The 19,459-nt window shown below is 44.3% G+C and overlaps 1 protein-coding gene across 2 annotated transcripts in view; it reads left to right on the forward strand.

The window, feature by feature from the left end:
* The window catches only part of CRISPLD2 (cysteine rich secretory protein LCCL domain containing 2), a 32,011-nt gene extending 12,816 nt beyond the window's left edge, over positions 1-19,195 (forward strand). For both annotated transcript variants that reach the window (XM_062586808.1, XM_062586807.1), the window contains exons 6-15: positions 1,691-1,791; positions 3,359-3,517; positions 4,281-4,341; positions 4,960-5,026; positions 6,064-6,194; positions 6,324-6,367; positions 7,029-7,101; positions 7,848-7,923; positions 13,635-13,768; positions 15,747-19,195. In XM_062586808.1, coding sequence (XP_062442792.1) covers positions 1,691-1,791; positions 3,359-3,517; positions 4,281-4,341; positions 4,960-5,026; positions 6,064-6,194; positions 6,324-6,367; positions 7,029-7,101; positions 7,848-7,923; positions 13,635-13,768; positions 15,747-15,801 — 901 coding nt within the window. In that variant the 3' untranslated portion in view covers positions 15,802-19,195. The remainder of the gene's footprint in view (positions 1-1,690; positions 1,792-3,358; positions 3,518-4,280; positions 4,342-4,959; positions 5,027-6,063; positions 6,195-6,323; positions 6,368-7,028; positions 7,102-7,847; positions 7,924-13,634; positions 13,769-15,746) is intronic.
* The last annotated feature ends 264 nt before the right edge of the window (positions 19,196-19,459 follow it).

Below are 19,459 nucleotides of genomic sequence, written 5' to 3' on the forward strand. Positions count from 1 at the left end.
CTGCACAATCTGTTGTTTTAAGCAAACTACTGCTCTGTCCAAATCAGCCCTGCAGCAGCTGCTGGAAGAAGCTACCTGAGCTAAGAGGCGCTGTGCAAGGAGCTGCATAAAGAGGAGTTCCTGGCCCAGTAAACTTCCCATGATTTAAAAAAAAAGAAGGAAAAAGAAAAAACAAAAGTGAAACTGTAGCAGTTGAAATTAAGCTAGCTTGATAGTTTGATTAGGTTTAAAATGAAACTTGCATTTAAAAACCTGGAGTACTACGTCTGGAAGAGGTTTCCTGCCTTCTGGGAAGCTGGCAATTGCAATTAGTATATTCTATTTTAAGGCCTGTACGAGAGGCATTTCCACTCCAGGTTGCTGGTGATTCAAAACTGAGAGAGCAGCAAAAAGAAATAGGGAAATCGCTAAATACAAACAGAACAGCTTGGAGAGCATCTGAGTTTTGGAGTCCATAGGGCATAATAACACAGGGGAAAGAAGCCAGCCGTGTGGGTGCAGAGCTGGACCACGAAAGCCAGCGGCTGGAGCCTGTAGTGCAATCCGGGCAGAAGCTCGTTGGGGCGTTGTCTCACACGAGCCCTTCTCCACACTTAAGATACTGAATGCGTTATGCTCCTTTGCAGTTTGGTGGGATTTAATACCTGATCCTCATATGGGATCCCACTGTAGCCCATGGAGTTCCCGTAGTAGGCTGGACTCCTCTGCACGTCATCCATTCAGGGCTGCTGGATGGAAAAATACTCTATTTCTGCAGTTTCTGCTTAATCTCTTCTCTCTGGCTTCGGTGCATGCTGTCCTCAGCTAGCCTTATAGGTGGAGACAGCTGAAAGAGCAGTCACTGAAGGGTTTGTAGTCACAGGCTGAACTCTGCCTTCTTGAACCTTCTCAGCCTCTAATGTTTGCAACACAGAGGGCCAAAGAGGCCTTTTGTTTCTAGGTAGTTTCTTGAGAAAAGACGGTCATCCATTGACTTATGTCTGCTTACATAAGATCACAGTATTCGTGTTAGTTTAAAGTGACGGTGAAGTTACTTATGTGTATAAGAACGTGCAAGTCATTTAATAAACCCGGCAGAAAAGGCCTTTCTGGAAGTGAAGGGGAACGCTTTCCTTGCAAGACTTTCCTGGGCTAATTGTACAGTCTTTGCTTAGTTCCTCTGGGTTACGGCGAGAGCGGAGGCTTTTGTGGCCTCGGAAGCCAAACTGGGGACTTGGGGACGGCCAGTTTGGGCAAGGAGAACGTGCAAGCGCTCTTCTGCTTCCCAGATGATCTGGTTAGCCCAGGGCGCTCGTGTTTCTGCTGTCTCGGGCTGAGCCGTGCGCTATTCTACTTGGAAACGGTTCCAGATGGGAAATGAAACAGCTTTTAAAAGGAAAGAGCTGTGCTCCGTCCTGGCCGTGGAGCTGCCCCGAGGGGTTGGAGAAAACGGTGGGAGACCTGCGGCTCCGGTGGCTTTGGGGAACGCGCTCCAGAGCGCCGACGGCAAGCGCTGGTCGGCGACCACCCGGCCGGGAAGCGGAAAGCAGGTGGCCCCGACGTGTCCGTCCTCGCCGTCCGCGGCGTTAGCGCTGGCGAGCTGCAGAGCGCCCGGAGAGGGGGAGAGCGGAGCCTTTCCCGCGCTCGGGGCTCGGCTCGGAGGGCGGTGCTGCGGGTCCGTGACCGGACGGCGTTTCTCCCGTGCTTCCAGGGGCAACTGGATCGGGGAAGCCCCGTACAAGAACGGCCGCCCCTGCTCCGAGTGCCCGCCGAGCTACGGAGGAGGCTGCCAGAACAACCTCTGCTACAAGGGTAGGTGCTGGCGCCCAAAACAGAAGGACGTTAAGATACCAAAAAAAAAAAAAGAAAAAGAAAAAATCCAACAACAGAAAAGACCCCAAACAACCCCCCCCCCCGCCCAGCTCCGCTCCTGCGTATTTGCATCCCGGTGCAAACCGGAGCGGGCGCTCTGGCGGGGGGAAATTGCGTTTACATCGGTTCGGCTCGCGCGTTCGGGCGGGATTTTGATCTCTGGAAGGCTGCGGGCGGCAGCGATCCCGTCCTCCCGGGCTTGTTTGGGAAGGGAATGTTCTGCCGCGGCCTCCAGCGGCGCTGTGGGTGGGCAGGCCCTGGCCGGCCGCCCCGCGCCTCCCGGGGCCGGGGACGCAGCGTTTCCCTCTCCGCCGCCGTGGCTTTGCCGTCTGCAAAATGAGTGCAGCGATTCCTGTTTCTCGGAGGAGAAGGGGGGGATCCTGGACAGTTTTCCGACATGTGGATCTCCCTTAGAATAAAGGTTGTTACACAGTGAGGGTATAAAATGCTATTAATGCTGAAATTTCCAGTGAAGCAGCTCTATTTCCCGAGGGCAGAGTGTTTACTGGCACAAGCACTGAGGCTGTCTTTTTTTTTCTTTTTTTCTCCCCCATATGTTTTATTGCACAGAAAACTGGGGCTTCCAGAAATGGGCAAACTGGAGATTTTCCCAAAGCAGAGGCTCATTTTTTTGTATTTGTCGTTTTAATCTGGGGGCATTGGGAACCACCAGGAAAGCCGAGCGAGTGCAGGTGGATGCCGCAACGCGAGGCGATGGAGCACGCTGCTTGTGCAGCTGGAGGGAGAAATTCCTCTGGAAGATTTCAGCCATCCATCATCCCCTTGTTTGCGTCGGTCTTTTTGCTGCCGAGGACGAGCGCAGCGTAAGGTTTCAGATGAGACGAGCCAAGTGCAATGAATTTAGCTGGCACCATTTCCAGAGTCCCTTTTCCTACCTGCAACAGCAGCAGACTTGTTCTTTAGCGGAGGTAAAAAGCAGGATAACGGCTCCGTGGCTACGGAGCTGCGATGTAGCAGCAATTAGGCTGCAGTGAGACCCTTGCTTTACTGCTGGGCAGGATGAGGCTGTGGCCTTGGGGGATTTTGAGGAGCTTCAGCCACCTTCCTAGGTGCTAACGCTCCCTTTTTGGTAGACTTCCAGAAAATTTCTCTCTCTCTTTTTTTATTTTTTTACTTTTTTTTTTTTTTTTTTTTTTTTTTAATTTCCATCTGGAGTGGAAGAGCTGGAACCAGGTCAGAAAAGTAGAAATTTCAGTGCAGTTCTGTTCTCTAGATGATGAGGTTCATTGCAACCGTTTATCGTTAAGCTCTGTAAATGCTGCTCTATGTGCAGAACAAGTGACTGCTGGAAAGCCAGGTCTCCTCTCCCAGTGCACTACCTGCCTTGGCAGCAGCCCTACACCATGTTTAACTTGCATTTTGAGTTTCCAGCTATTTAAAAATGGATCCTTGTCAAAGCAAATAATCTCCCTTAACGTATGAGCTTGTCTGCCTTTCCTGTTAATACTAACATGCTGCCATTATTTTTAATCCCCCTTCTAACAAGATTATCGTTATGAGGATACTATAATCCCCGAGACAGATGAGACCAATGAAGTGGAGACTTCGCAGATCGCAGAGCACAAACCCGTGTGGTTCCCCAACCTGGAGAGCAAACCCACCAAACCAGTCAAGCCCAAGAAGATCGCCCCGGCCAGCTACATGAGTAAGACGGCGTCTTTGTTCTTCAGCTCCTCTCTAGGATGAAGCGTGGAGGGGTCAGTTAAAAAAACCACCCGGGAGGATGTTTGAGTGGAGGGGGAAGGTGATCTGGGTGATAATTTGCAGTCAGTTATAGCAGAAGCGAAGAGCAAAGCTCGCAGAAGCCGCTCGTGCCCTGCCTCCCGTGGCGCTGGGCAGTGTTTGCTCGTCCTTTACGCCCGGTGCTGCCTTCTAAGACGAGTAAGTGTCAACGGAGCGAAGGTTCCTAGATCGGGAGTCACTTCAGCAAATGTTGGGTTTGTGTCACATTTAAAATATACTGAACTCAACAGCCACCCTCTCCATAACTGTTTTGGGGATTTTGGCTGTATACTTTTCCCCCTCCTCTTTGTCTTTCTTGCTTGGGAACATTGCAGAATTGTGGCACGACGGTGTTTCCGTTCTTGTTTGCTAATCATTGTTAATTAAAAGAGCGTTATCCTGAAACTGAGGGGAAGCGAACAACCACATCCTTTTCAAGTTTATCTGCTACCATCTCGAGAGCCTGCAATTAAATGGAGAATCAGAGCTCTGGCTGTAGCCCTTGGGCTGTAAATCAAAGCCTTCTGCTGTCAAATGTTTCTTCCTTGTTAATATTTAAGAAAACACCTGTCTTCTTGTATGCAAAAAGCTGAATAGGCACAAACCACATTTTATCTGGCACTCCCTCTCGGTCTTCCTCTTGCACCTCACATTTTGTTTACTCTACATATATTTTTTTTCCCCAGCACAAGTCATTACCTGTGAAACCAAGATGAGAGACAAATGCAGAGGCTCAACATGCAACAGGTAGCGTTTCAATGATCTCTCTTGGAGCAGTCCAGGAAAAAGCGGTCTAAAATTTGGCAGGTTCTTGCAAACAAGGGAAAGCCTGTAATATATATATTTTTTGTGACTATCTAGGTAAATCCCTTGAAGGGTTTTACCCAAGGCCTTGAAAAAGCTTTCATTCTCTTTCTACAAAGCATTCAGCCAAGATTAGCAGTAAGGTGACTCGGTTTATTTTATGCAGCCATGATAACCCACAGATCCAGGTGTCCAAAATCATTTAATAAATTTTGGCTGTCATTTTTTTGAACCTTTCTCGTGCGTTCCATTCCTGTCCAAGGCAGACGAATAATTCATGGCTTGTCCCCTCCCAGCCAGTCAAGAACTTCTGGTTAAGGTTTCTGTAAAGAACAGGACAGTTTATCACTTGGAGAAAACCCAAATCCACAGAATCTAAATATTGGTCGGGTTTTTAAGAAGGGTGGAGAAACAGTTTTAAAAAGTAGCTATTTTGCAATCTTGTTTTTAAATGGAAGAATTACGTGAAATGAATGGAATGACTATTAAATGAAATAGAGTCAAAGTCTGTTTTTCTTGAATTGTTTTTTTGCCACCCTCAAAGATATATATCTTCACTAGGTATCTGTGCCCAGCTGGCTGCCTGTACAGTAAGGGAAAGATCTTTGGAACATTTTATTATGAGAGTGTAAGTACCTTTTAATAGCTCATAGATGTAATTTGTGGGGAGTTAGTGGTAATAACAGAAATGGGGAATGCCAACTATTCTAATGTAATTTGGCTTTTCGAATTCTCCAACTGTGGTGCTGTAAAATGTGCTAACAAAGATTATCTGCATTTTCCTCATCTTAGCGATTAAAAAAAATGTCTGGAAAGGTGAAGTGATTCCAGACTTGATCTTTTCATGAATACACTTAATGTGCAATTAAAATCCACGGAGACTGAGGGACATGGATCAACAATTCTTTCACGGATCTTTTTTGTAGTGCAGACAGTTGTCATACTGAACAGAAACTCTATACTAAAAACACTGCTAAAAGTTGTAACTAGAGAATATTTCGGGATGATCTGATGAATCTTGAATTAGCAAAATAATTTACATGAAAAGCATGGTGATGTTTTCCCATCAAAACTACTTTTGCGGTGAAAAAAGGTTGAAGATGAAAGTGTTTTTTTGTATAAAAACATGTTTGCTTTCTGCTTGAAATTCCAAGTTTTCAGTATAAAGCCAAATACCACAAGTCCTAGATACTTTTACCAGTGCACTATTGGTGTTTTCCCTGGAATAACCTCGTTCCCTGTTCTTGCCATGGGTGCATGATGGCATCGCCCAGGAAACACTGTTGCCTCGCAACTTCTGGGATTGTAGATACCTGTCACCTCAAGTAATTTCAACAGAAATATTTTGGGTTTTAGTATTTTGTTGAGAACTGGAAATATTTCATAGGGTAGTTAATTTCCAATATTGCTTTTCCTCTAAATTATCTCTGAATATTCAGTTTTGTTGTTTAAAAAAAGTTTGTTGTTCAACCAAGCAATGCTTGGAAGAGAAAAAACGAGTAAGGTTATGTTGGAAGGGTAATGTTTAACAGCAGTGCTCCGTTCATTTTCCACTTGGCATTTTGGTGGTGGTTTTACTCCTTATTGGGTTTTTGCACAGTTGTTGGTTGGTGTTGCCCCGTGATTCAGATCTATTTCACGTGCAATTTGTTCCGTTCCTCTCAGTCATCGAGCATATGCCGTGCTGCCATTCATTACGGCATCCTAGACAACAAGGGAGGACTGGTTGATATCACGAGGAAGGGGAGGACGCCGTCATTCGTGAAGTCCACCAGAAACGGCGTAGAATCTTTTAGGTACTACTTTTTTGAAAAAAAAAAAAATCTCACCTCTGTATTTGTTTTAAATATAAGTAGATGTTGAGTAATTTAAGTAATTATAGTACACTGATTTTTAATAATCCTTTTTGTTTGCTTATTTTATAGGAAAAATAAGCCCTCAAATGCATTCATGGTTTCCAAAGTCACAAGTAAGTTCATAAAGCTGAGGAGAAATCATTGTTGAGAGAGTTTTATGGCATGCTTGCAAACATCATTCCATACAATACTCTTCATTTTAAGTGGTCATGTTAAAAGAACTGATATCACAGCTAAGAACTGCTCTGGCCATCCATCATCCAACATGGGCCATTTCACTATCAACCATCTCATTTTTCCATGGGAGCTAGGAGTAGGGAGCCAAACAGTGAGATAACTGCCCATTTTCAGCAGCATCTCTTGGTGGTGAGTCATGGTCAGGTCTAAATCTCTGCTGCAGCATCATGAGCTGCTGATGACGGAGTGGTGGAAGGTCAGCCATCCTTATGTGTTAGGCTAAAACCTGAGGTGTCAGTTTACTAAGACTCCAAGTCTGGAGTCTACCTAGCTGTTGTAGCAACAATACACTAATCTTATGAGTTAGCTACTTTTCTCTAGTTGTGACCTTTTGAAGACTATGCTGTAGTAACCCAGCTGGATTTCTGCTGGAGAGCTTTGGAGGCTCTCCTCTGTACTGTGCGGAGAGCAGAAAGCAGCTTTCCTTCTGGCTGCAGCTCTGCCCTCAGCTGGACGCGCGGCTTGTTGGAGCCTCGGCGGGACCGAGGCTCGAGCTATCAGTCCTAATAATTTGCCTCTCTGTTTTTCTTTCTGCAGCGCAGACGCTGGATTGTTATACCACAGTAGCCGAACTGTGCCAGTTCAAAAAGCCGGCATCTCACTGCCCAAGGTAACGGCATACCACGAGCATGACCCTGTTTGCGTTTGGCTTAAATCTGCGCTGCTGGAGGGACAGGCAGGTTAAAGCAGGTTCAACCGCACGGAGATGCCCAAATCTGGGGGCTAAAGGAAGAGGAGCAGGTTATGCCAGCTGAGCTGGAGAAGGGGTTCAAGAATTGCACGCCTCCTTCTGCAGCCAGGCTCTTCCCTGGGCACATCCTCAGCACGAGCAGGCACACTGACATCGTGATATAAAATCCATGCTAAGTTTCTCAGCTGATCCAGCAGCATAGGAAAGCCAGGAAACATGATCCGTTTCAGTGAGCTGCTGAGCATGGGTGTGCAGCTTCATGCTCTGCCTCTATTCTCTTGTACTTGCTGTTTTTTGGATGTTTTATCCTTTTCATCTTAAAATGTGGGGGAACTTTGCTCTAGAAAGCTGTTTTGTGCAGGTGTAGAGTGATGGTGGTGGGGGGAATGAATACGTGCTACTACTCTCATGAACAGATTGTGCAAAAACATAGAAACTCCCCTTTGAAGATGTCATAGAAGATCAACCCCTCTTTTATTGGTCAAAAAAAAATCTCTATTTACATCCTGCAGTAACTACCAAATGTCATCTGAGGGGAACAGATAATTAGATTCACTGTTGCCACCTGCAGACCAGATGCAGGCACTTGAAATCTTCCAAGAATGTAACTTGTTTTCCTGTTGAGCCTTTATATAGAGAATAAATATGAATAAATTGTTTTCTAGGATTTATTGTCCAGCCCACTGTAAAGATGAGCCATCATACTGGGCACCGGTGTTTGGCACCAATGTCTACGCAGATGTGAGTATGCTCCTTTTCTTGATGAACACGCAAGGCACAAAGTCTAGATTGCAGTGATGGGGCCCACAAACGATGTGGAGGACTGCAAATTAGGAAGACACAAGTTGCATGTGCAGTCAAACTCTCCCCAACTGTTGCAGTTTTGGGCTGGGATAAATGGGGAAAAAGTATTGCCAGTGTTGTTAAGTTGGTCTCCCGAGGAACAGACTGGGATATGTGGGGCAAACAGCGCGGAGCCAGCTGGAGTCCGTGAAGGGTTGCTCTCCAGGTCCTCCTGGCATTGTATCACAGAGATAAATCTATGTGAGATGGCTCTACCCATAGCATGATATACCCTCAGCGGAGATAATCTCCCCACGCGAGCTGGCATGCTGGATGGAGAGAGTCCTTTGTGGTCACGGAGACACCAGTGTGGGAGGTGGCAGTGCAATGGCAGCGCTTCTGGTAGCCAGACATACCCGCTGCGAGCTGTGGTGTACCGCAGAGGTTAGCAACAGGCACAAGTGCTACTACACTGGACTGGGACAACGGGTGTAGGAGCCTTGTGGTTTTTGCCACCAACTTGCTTTTCTGGTCTTTGGAGGTCACTCAACCATCCTCTGCCTCAGAGCCTTGTCTGTGAAACCATGATTGCGCTTGTCCCCCTTTGTCAGCTGCCTTGAGGTCCACAGGTGACAACCTAAGGGCTTGTATTACTACACGTGCTACCATGCTCCACAGCTGGCAGAAGCAGCCCATCTGCCCCATCCTTCTCTTTCTGGGAGCTGAGTAGCATTTGGGAACCGCTGGGACACAGCGTAGTGCGGTGGGAAGAAACCATACGAGCTGGGTTTATTGGTTTGTTTTTCTTAACTGTGCACACGGGAATGAGCAGAGACTTGATGCTAAAACAGGACGAAGAGTCATGTTTTTGAAATGTCTTAAAGTTAGACTTGGAAAACCTTTGTTTCCATGTTTTTTCAATTTGTGCATGCCTCATTTTTTTTTCCCCCTCCCATTGGAGTTGCTGCCTTTAGTAATGTCCCCTCTTGGGTCTGCCTAGTGTGTAGGAACTTCCCTTCTGGAGGCCTTCAGGGAGCAGTCAGCTGGTCATAGGTCCCAGCGAGTGCATGAATACCTACGCTACATGGTGAGCAGGTCTCACTCTAGCAGCCTAGAGTCACCACGGAACTTTTCAGACTCCTGAGAAAAATGTGCTGAAGGAATTATATTTAAAAAAAATCAGGAAAGCTGTTGTGAAAGTGATTTTTAAACAGCTTTTGTTTTGCTCGAAGCAACTTTTTTAAACATAGGGCCAAACAAACAAGTTACTGCAGACAAGCTAACAAGCAAATTTACAGCACCGGTCCTATCCTGTGGTACCTGCGTATGCTCTGACCCTGCAGTAAGTGGAAAATAGGGAGAAAACTCCCTTAGACTAGCGCAGAGCGAGCGAGGCCCGAGATTACGGGGGTATTAGGTGAGTACCACCATCCCAGTTGTGTATTGTTTCCTGATTTGTACTGACGCAAAAGGATTAGTGTCCTTTAATGAATCACAAGCTCCATTTCCTACCGTACCCCCTGGGTATTGTGTTTCATAAGCTGGAGCACAGAACGTGATTTGAGGTGCAGGGGGAAAGTATTTGTCCGCTTCCTAAAGGGTTTAGTTAACCTTTTTTCTGGACTACTATGCCAAAAGTACCGCGAGAATCTAATAAGGAAAGCGCTTACATTTTTAGGAGAGTGAGCAATTAGTAGCAAAAAAGAAAAGAAAAAAAAAAGAAAAGAAAAAGATGAAACCTGCAGGGAAAAAAAGAATTTGAGGAGGCTGTGAAGCACATTGCAAGGGGAGAGGTATTGATGACGGTAAATCCTAAAGCATTTGCCGTGCAGGGGGAATTTGGGCCAAGTCTTTTCCCCCAGGGAGCACTGACTGTGCAGAATGCCCTCCAGGAGGGGATGCTGTGAATTAACCGAAGCCAGAGTCCGAAAAATAATTAAAACAGACAATATGCAGGATGAGACAAGTGCTAATCTTCTAGAAGGGCTCCTTGACTTCACATCTGGAGTGGTACCTTCATGGCCCCAGGGGGGACTTGTGCCCCAACTGCATCTCATTTAATAAGTAAGTTAGCTAAGAGCAGATGAAGCATTTTGCTCTGTCTCAAATCTGTGCTCCCTTCCAGGGTGCCTTCTGGCTCTTAGCATCTCCTCCGAAACATCCATTTGCAAAATGCTCTGGCAACTAAAGAGTAAACGGTCCGAGCAATGGTGACAGAAATACTTGGCTGGGCCCTGTAACTGCATCTGATTCACTGAGCTTTCAGCCTGAGATAGTTTCTATATTTGCATGATCCCAGGATGGAATGTGAAGGTTTGCTTTGCCACAAAGAGCAAAGCTATGACATGAAGAATGGGTGATTTTTACGAAATAATTCTGATTTTTTTTTTCAAGGACCATAGGAGCCACTATCCCAGTTTGCGTTTATCCACTTTAAATGCATTCTGATTGGCTGTTTTTCCTCATCAGAATAAAACTGCTATTTTAGACTGTACTTCAAAGGCTTGGGAAATGTGGATTTATAGGAGATAAGGTCTCTCGTCTCTAAACACAATTTAGATAGCTGAGGAGTTAGTGAAGCTTGGGTAGTTGTATTCAATGGCAGAATAAGACCACTAATACTCTGCTGATATACGGTAGCTAGGAATTGTGAAAAGATCATTGCAAATCATGGGAGCAAAGAGTAAAAGGAGAAGCCTAATTCATGGAGTCCAGTTACTGGACTTTTTTCAGAGCAGTAGGATGATTTTATAGGTATACTTGGTGGCCTAAAGTGCAAGAGGTATAGGCAATGCAGGAATTTTTTCATAACAAAAGTAATAAGACCCTGAAACCAGCGCATGGAGTAGCCTTGAAGCTGGGGGTAAGGGAGCATCAACAAATTGCGAGAAAGCTTATGGAGAAAGTTCTTGTCCAAATTCCAGGCCTATCCACTGAATGGAATTACTTCTCCATGAGAACAGACTTGTTGCCTGTATGCAAAGTTTACAGATTCAAGTGGTGCATGGGAGGAGGGAATCATGTCCAAAATCCTTTCAGCACTGAAATTAATGGTGAGAAGTGGCTGACTAGGGAATAGAAAAATTATTGCCTATATTCTTTGGTGTTGCATTGCAGGGAAGGGAAAAGTTGTTTACTCTGCCAAATTTTAGACAAAACTTCGTCTGTGAGCTTTTCTCCTGGCACGCAGCTGATGGAGAGGCAGCTGGTCTTGCAGGGGTGGGTAGAAGACATAAAAAATCAGCCCCAGCCAAGGGGGCTGGGTTACCTGCTAAAGGAGATAAGTACTGGAAGTAGGTCTTTTGGGGTGACTTATAAAAGCATATATTCAAAGACACTTCGCTGCTTTGTGGTGTCTGTAGAGATCTCTGGTTTGTAGCTGTTGATAGTATCATAGGTAGGTTTGCACTTAAGATGATGGGAGCATCCCTGGGATACTCATAGGTACCTACTTTTGTGGGATTGGTTATATCTAGGTGCCAGAGCATGCATAGTTGACTTTTCCAGTGGAAAAAATGGAGGAAAAATAGACAGTTTCCATGAGTGCAGTCATGTGCCCAGGAAATAAAACTGAACTTATGCTCATGCAGACCGGAGCAGTTCTGAGATGGTGCTGGAGTTGTGTGAACACCTGGGGATCTCCATCAAGGCTGTAAAAGAGCTTTTAAGTTTCACAAAACACCATTACATGGGGAAATGTATAAATAACCAAAGTCACGTACTGCCTGGCTCCGAGAGTGATATCCTCACAAGGGAAACCTGGGTCCTGTTTGCATTCAGGACCCTCCTGAGCCAGAGCAGATGGCTCTCTGCTCTCGAGACACAATTTGCTATCCATGAGTGCTCTCATTTGCGAGGCAATTAGTTGGAGGAGGATAGGCCATTTGCACAACAAGGCAGATTTTTATCACCAGAGGAAACCAAGTTGAGTTGCTGAGCTCTCCTGAGAAATAAACCTTAATGATTAAACCAGTCACACTAATGAGGAAATAACGAGTGATTAAATTCATAGTCATTGATTGTTATAGCCCACTGTAAAACGTATTGTAATTTTATGGTGTATGCCTCAGAGTCCACTTCTTCAGCAAACACTCCCGAGGGCATCCCAGGAGACTTGTGCAGTGCTAAGAGGGCTGTGCTAAGGAAAGCTGTTGCATTGGTAGGGCTGCTGTTGTAGTTTTGATTTTGAGGGGAAAGGCCTTTATTCCTGTAGTATTTCTCACCTTCCAAAGACTCTGCAAGTAACTCACTAAAGTGTGTGCTGGTCTCGCGTGGAAGAAGGGAATAATCCAGCACAGCAGTAAAGGAAGGGTATAGGTAAGGGAATAAAAAGCTTTTTGGTCAAAGCTTTGAATAAGCAGCAGAACAGCAAGTCCTGGAAAAAAGGGGATGCTTTGACAAGAACATTGTTTAGGATGTCTCCCAGTGGAGTGTGTTGCAAATTGATTCAGGATGGTTTAATTTTATGAGCCAATTTTAGATTTACAGATTTCCCATTGCATACTAGGGCAAATTCACAGTGTATCTTCCAAACACAGTGTTCCCTTGCTCCCTTGACCATATATAGAAGCAAAATACCAAATTGGCAATTACAACTGCTAGAGCTGCCAAGAGATAGGCGATCCAGAATGATAAATATATAGGGGACAAGGCAAACCTGCCATATAAGGCTGAGGGAAAGAAGCAGCACGCTCTGTATTGTACACACACCATGGGAATGTTTGCCCTCGGCACTGGCAAGGGCATTGCAGGTTCTGCGGTCGTGGCTTTTTTTTTTTTTTTTTTTTTTAAAGTGATCGAGGAGTTCCTAGGTTTGGGATTTTCACCTGCTGCTGTGCTCTGTGCTAGGGCTGATTTTTATTTGTTGTTATTCCAGCTAGCTGTATGTAAATCCTTTAGAGGGTTGATTGCCAAGTTTACACTATGCCTAAGTCTGTCTCTGCTGTTACTCTATTTCCTGGATGCTTTTGGCACTTAGTCATCACTTGTTAGTATTTTGTGCTCCTCCAGCACTTCTGACTGTGCATCGAGTAGATCAGGGTAAGAGAAGGGCATACAGTGGGGTTTTTAGTCCTGTCAGGAGGGTTCCTTTCCCTCAGGCTCAATGTAGTCTTACAGGGTAACTGCTTATCTGGCTGTCTGAAAGCTAGACCACTCAATGGGTGCAGTGCACCTAATTTTTCCGAGAAAGAAGGATGTGAACTCTCCCAAATAATTGGCCGTTTAGCTTAATTCAGCAGAAGTGTCTGCTTTTCAAGCAACAGAGTGAATGAGCTTGAAGAGGTGGCAGGTCATGAGCAAAGAGGTGTTACCACTGTTCTCTGGTGTGGGCACAAGAAGCAGGAGGCACTGGCTGGAAAGTTGTCCCTGAGTCAGCTTTGGCCCCACATAATGTCCCAGACACAGCTCCGCGACCGGAGGGAGCAGTGCAAAGGCTGCTTGCCCTCTGCTGCCTTGGGTACTTTTATGAACAGGATGCTGGGGCTTGTGATGTATCGGTAAGGTCTGGTCTGTGGCATCTTTCTTCCTCCTCTGTCCATAACAGGCATGCTTCATGCTTTCATGTGTCTATCTTTTTTATTCCTTGATGATGATGGAAAAGGTAAATCAGGATCCCCAGATAGAAAATACAGATGTTTTGTAAGTCAAAATAATTAAATATTTTTCAGAGCTCCAGTATCTGCAAAACAGCAGTGCATGCAGGAGTCATTCCAGGTGAAGAAGGTGGTTTTGTGGATGTGATGCCTGTAGAAAAGAAGAAAAGCTATGTTGGCTCCTTAAGGAATGGAGTCCAGTCTGAGAGGTAAGATATTCTTCATTATACTTTCCTCTCTCTTGTATTTTTGATCGTGTGTTCAATTGTATGTCAAAGTCAGCAGATATCAGCTAGTCATGCCAGTGGGCTGGAAATACCTGACTTAACAATGTCACTGTGAATTTTGAGAAGCAAACAAATAGAGCGTATTGTCCTAGTCCTACCTTCCACAAGTGAGCAGCTACTTTCTGATCTTTGTTGAAAGGTAAGGAATATTGTTAAGCTTTGAGTCACGCTTTGAGGCTTATAGGAGGAATCCCCATTGAATTCTGGAGTGTAGGATGCTTTTGTACTTGTTAATTAATTTCCTCTCTATTCTTGTGGAAAGAAGTATAAGTAAATTAATCTCTTGAGAGATTCTGAAGATGCAGTTGACCACCTTGTAACTCTTCATGGTTTCTTTTGGTCTAACTTTGCTGGTTTAAATGAATAATTGCAATTCAATGCTTCCAATATTTTGCACCTCACAATGCATGTAAATGTTTAATGTAATGATGAATGTAATGATTGAGTCTAAGCTCGTTCAGTCCTTTGTGATTTGTCATTCCAGTTCAGTTTACAGTATATTTTTCAGATGTTGATGGGATGGCACTGATTCCTCAAAGCTGTCTGTGTGAACAAAAGTACCTACAAGCATGGTGGTTTTTGGTCACTACTGACATGGCTCTGCTTTATGCAGTTCCTCATTTATAATTACTGTAAGAGATCCAAACGAGTTTGTGATTTTTTTATTCTAATAGTTAACATCCCAGAATGCTGTAGACCATTTCAGAAAAGAAAACAAAGACTGTGATGGGCAAACTAGAGGCATTAGATATGGGATTCTTTACTATAGATCTACCAGGATCAGGATTTTTCAGCAGTGTGAACAATATTTAGTGTAGTTTATTTACTGCAATTTGGCACGTTTGCTTTCTGCTTGGATTTATGTCACAAAGTTTCCTGTTCATATAATTTTTCTTCTGTCTTCCTTTCCTTTATCTGCTACACTAAGAGTGAACTTTTTACTTGCATGACAAATACTGGCCCAGCTAAGAATAAACTTTACCACCAGCAGTGGCCTGTAATATGAGCAGCAGGTGCTGCTCTCGGAGGAGAGGGAAACTGAAGACGTTATTGCTGCAGGGATGAGTTTGGATGAGATTTGAAAAGTGTTATTTGTGCTCAGTAATTAGGAGCACCTTCGTGCTACAAGATCGACTGGACTGTGGACTAGCTTTCAAAGATCAAAGTGAAAATCTTATCCTTTAGGACACTGGAAATAACCTTGGTAAAGAGATACATCCAAACAGGTACAGGGCAAGGCTGCCTTTAAGATTGTAAATTCTGCAGAAGATACAAATTCTACCTTTCTCCCAAGATTTTGCAGCCCAGTAGATCTGAGGAAATAAGGTCTGGAAATGGAAATATCCTCCGCTCCCATACAAATAGCCACCTCCAACAGTAGTTGGAGGTACCTTTGCAGGTTGAAAATGAGTATCTATCTATATTGTCATTTTAAGTGAGCAGATCTGGCTATTCCTCCTGCCAGCACCAGGAGATGGTCCAGACAGGCTCTGGGAGCCTGCCAGCCTCGTGACGATGGTTCTTAGGAAAACGCATTCCTCTTTATGCAAGAATTTCTGCAGAAGGGAGCATGGAGTCCTTTGGATATAAGCTATCACTGTAGAGTGCCTTTTGCTTCCCAGTTCCTTTTATTGACATTAACACCGCAGAGCTAGGGCACAAACATAAAACAAATGTGAATCTGTGGATTTCTGCCTCTTCTCTTTGCGCTGCCATGCACTCTGTCACTGCGCTGACCCACCAGGCTTTTACGTGAGCACCTCCCAATGGGCCGCGTCAACATTAACGTAGCATGCTGAGTCCAGGTGCCCCAAGACGCTGAGCTTTCTGTAGGTCTGTCCTACTGTGCCCATCTTTGGTTCATTTACGTTTCTTTTCTTTTTTCATTTTTGTCCTCCAGCCTGAAGAATCCTTCAGATGGAAATGCTTTCCGAATTTTTGCTGTGAAGCAGTAAATTCCCAGGGAAGATGCAAGTTTCTCTGGGAGAGCACTCTGTTGATCTCGAGAGACAGGAAGGCTCCTCTGATGGCATCAGCTCTGAACGTACCCTCCTTGCCGATCTCTTTCAGGGAATTAAGAAAAAAAAAGACAAAAAAAAAAAAAAAAAAAAAAAAAAGACAACAGGTTCTGACTCAGCTGTTCGCATCTCATGGCACCAGTTCAGCGTTGTATCTTTTCGTTTCATGTTTTCATTTTTCTAGGGGCATTCAGTAATGATAGACTGTTGTAACTTCCAATTTACAAGAGAGGTGTGCTACACAGAACTGAGGTGGCTCAACATACAGCAGACGTGGTGGACCTTGCCTGGCCCTCAGATAGCATTTTAGAGTTTGAGGTATCTACTTCTGCGAGCCTGACACTGTGCACAGGCGAGCAGGTTCAGCAGTCAGCTACTGTTCAGGCAACAGGCCCTTTAAAACAAGAAACCGTTTTAAAAGTTGCATCTTGTAGGGAGAGCATGGGCTTTGAGTGTGTTTTTGGTCGATTTTGGTGTTTTATGTGTAAAAGAAGAGCAAAGTGAGTTTTTTCCTAAGAGGGTGACACGCGTGCGCGACACTGAGTTAGGCTGCTGGAGCGTTGCATTGAGCTAAGTAGTATGACGGGAGAGGACGTTTCTGTCGGCCTGACGTTGGGGTTTACTGGAGGATGGAGTGGGGTAGGAGTTGGTGGCAGAGTCCCTCGCTGCAGAAAACAAGGCCACCGGATAATCCAAACAGCAGGTTTAGTGTTTGCTGGTCAAACACTTGCAGGTAATTTGTAAGTCTGGCAACCTATGAGAAGTCAGTGAATTGGGGCTCCTGTGCTGGCACATCTCATTATATTACACGCCATTTAAAAAATAAAATTTCAGTTAAATGCAGTGTATTGTTTTATACAGCAGTGCTGGTTGTTTTATCTGTAGTAGTCAAGCAGTGATAAAGTTAATCTTATTTTTGTTAGAAACGGTTGCATCCATATGAAGCATGTTCACTTCAGTGAAGTTCTTCGTTGTGTGTGCAGTTTTGAGACTTTAAATATATGAGATGAATTGGGCTCGATGAATCTCTCCCATTTGGTTTGTGACACCTGCAGAACCCGACTTGCAATGCAAATGCTGTATCCTGGAGCACTGGGCGGCCAGGATGCTGTATTTGCCAAACACATAGGTGTGCTAATTATGTTATTTAATATTTTGTTATTTATGTCTCAACAAGCATCCAAATGCATTTCAAAGACTATTTAAAGAAAATTAAAGCTAGCCGAAAGAATAGCTTAGCATAAGCTGCTCTTTAAAGCAGGAGACTATTCCTTGCTTTCTATTTGAAATGGATTTTTAGACTTGATCTACACATGCATCTAGCTGTCTTTCGATGCACACACATCCAGTAACTTCATTAGTCACGAGAAGGCAACGTAAACTTTAGTTCTTCAGTTCATATAAACCCATAGTCCCTCTGCTCCGTACTTGATTATAGTATTGTATAACAAATGGGAAAATACTTCACTTTATTTGGCAGACGTCTCATAGCTGCGCTTATGCTCAGGCTGTGTTCAATTTAAACTAGGGAGATATACAGCTATCCCTTCAAGCTGTTTCAAAACAGAGACCAAAAATGTTCACATGATTAAACCCTTCTTTAATTCCATAAACACCATGAAATCAACAAGGAAATTGCATTTATCCATCAGTTTATTTCACAGCTGAGGTTTCTCTCTCTGTGAAATCCGAGTTTGGAAAGAGACCTTTCGTAAAGTATGCAGTTGGGATTGCTTTGCACTGTCTCTCTAAGTTCTGCATAGCAAAACTTCCTTTGGAACAGATATAGAAAAATGACTCAATGTGTCGTCTTTGTTTATATGGTATCGTTTTCAAGGTGTACAGTATTTGCTTTAGATAGGAAAGAATTAACTATTTTTTCTTTTTAGATAAATTGATGTTAAAAACAGCTGGAACATATCTTAGAAAAGCTGCTGGTTGGAAGGGTCTGAGATCTTGGCAGTGAGATAAGGCTTCCCTGTTTCTGCCCGCTGTGGATAGTAATGCTCTACATGGTCCAGTGCAAGCCCATTAAATGCTGCATCATGAAACCATGGCCATCGTGGGCCTAATGTCCTAATATGGAAAGCACATAAAGCGCATCAGAGCTTAAGTAGGATGCCACCTCTAATATGCTGTCCGAGACAACCATTGATGTTGTAAGATGGTGGAAAGAGATGTGAGCAAGGAGAGAGTTCTTGGAGAAAAGTCCTGGAGGATCAGCGTAGAGCACATAAAAATCCAGCCAACTTGGGATGTATCTATCTGGCAAAAAGGGGGCGAGGGAAGAATTATTATTCCAACAGAAATATCCTAAAATGCCTAATTGAAGTTACAATTGCATATTTTTATCTTCAGCCAACTGGTTTGGATTTTTAGAAACCGATGTTATTTAAGTCTGTATCTGTTTATTTTTATATTTGTTGTACAAAAGAGAAATTGTGATTTTACTACGCAAATATTATTCGAGGTCCTGGGTGCTATTAATTTGAACATACCTCCACCAGCATTAGGGGAGATCAGGTCCTCCAAGGTGGTCATGTTATATCACTTACTTCCGATCGTGTGTGCTAGCTGTTCATATATAGGTGGGACAGTACCAGTTCTTAGCCATGTATTTTATTTCTATGATACCAAAACATTACTTAGTCTAATGTATTTCAATACAGCTTAAGGACACAGCATGTCCTGACCTTTGTATCACCAGATATGTTCCTCCTTAGACCTTTAGATTAGGAAATTGCGTGCCAACTAAGCGCCCGAGCAGTAGGCTTAGGGAAGCATCTGGTTAACCTTGGCAAGGCTGCTGCCGCGTGGTCATTTGTGCCCAGTCAACTTGTTTCCAAAACCAAGACACAACACAGACGTTGTGTCGTGCCACTGCCAGCGAAACGGATCTGGTTCAGCAGAGCTGGATTTCCAGAAAGCGCCTGGGGCGCAAAAGCTGAAGCTCGTCACTTCGCTGCCTCCTGGCCGGCGGGCGCAGCCGCAGTCCGGTTAGCCCTCGCGATTTGTCCTTTTTAAGAAGTCAGCGGTGGTTCGGCCAACAGCTGATTGAGGATTCTCCAGTCACGTACGTGGTCAGCTGTGCAGCCTAAATATTTAGGGCCAGTTCATAGAGTTGCTTTTTTTCTATGAAAAATGATGTATTTTACTACCTTCTATGTATAAAAGTTTCTTGTAAATTTGTGTGTGCCTTTGCATGTTTTTCAAGGGGCAGTGTGTTTATAAACTATAATTTTTTTCTAAATACAGAATTGTAAAATATCTTTTCTCCCCCCTCTGTTTTCTCTTAATTTCTAATTATTTGTGAAATAAAACCTTCCCAAAATGAATGCCCCCCCTTGTCTTTAATGCTCAGTCAGAGCCAAGGTTGTATTTAGAAGGGTCAGCCTGAGCTATTTGCGATTACTCATGGGACTAAAGTAGCCCCTGGAGAGCCCGAGTGAGATCAGGATGTGCCGAGCCATCGTGTGGAGCCTGTTCCACAGTCAAATAAATAAAACAGCCCAGTTTCCAGGGATTAAAAGTCAACCTTTACCCCTATTAGGAATGAGGTGCATCTTTTCCTTACCTCCTGAGATGCAGTGCCAGG

The sequence above is a fragment of the Rhea pennata genome, chromosome 13 (genome assembly GCF_028389875.1).
Source record: "Rhea pennata isolate bPtePen1 chromosome 13, bPtePen1.pri, whole genome shotgun sequence".
Classification (NCBI taxonomy): Eukaryota; Metazoa; Chordata; class Aves; order Rheiformes; family Rheidae; genus Rhea; species Rhea pennata.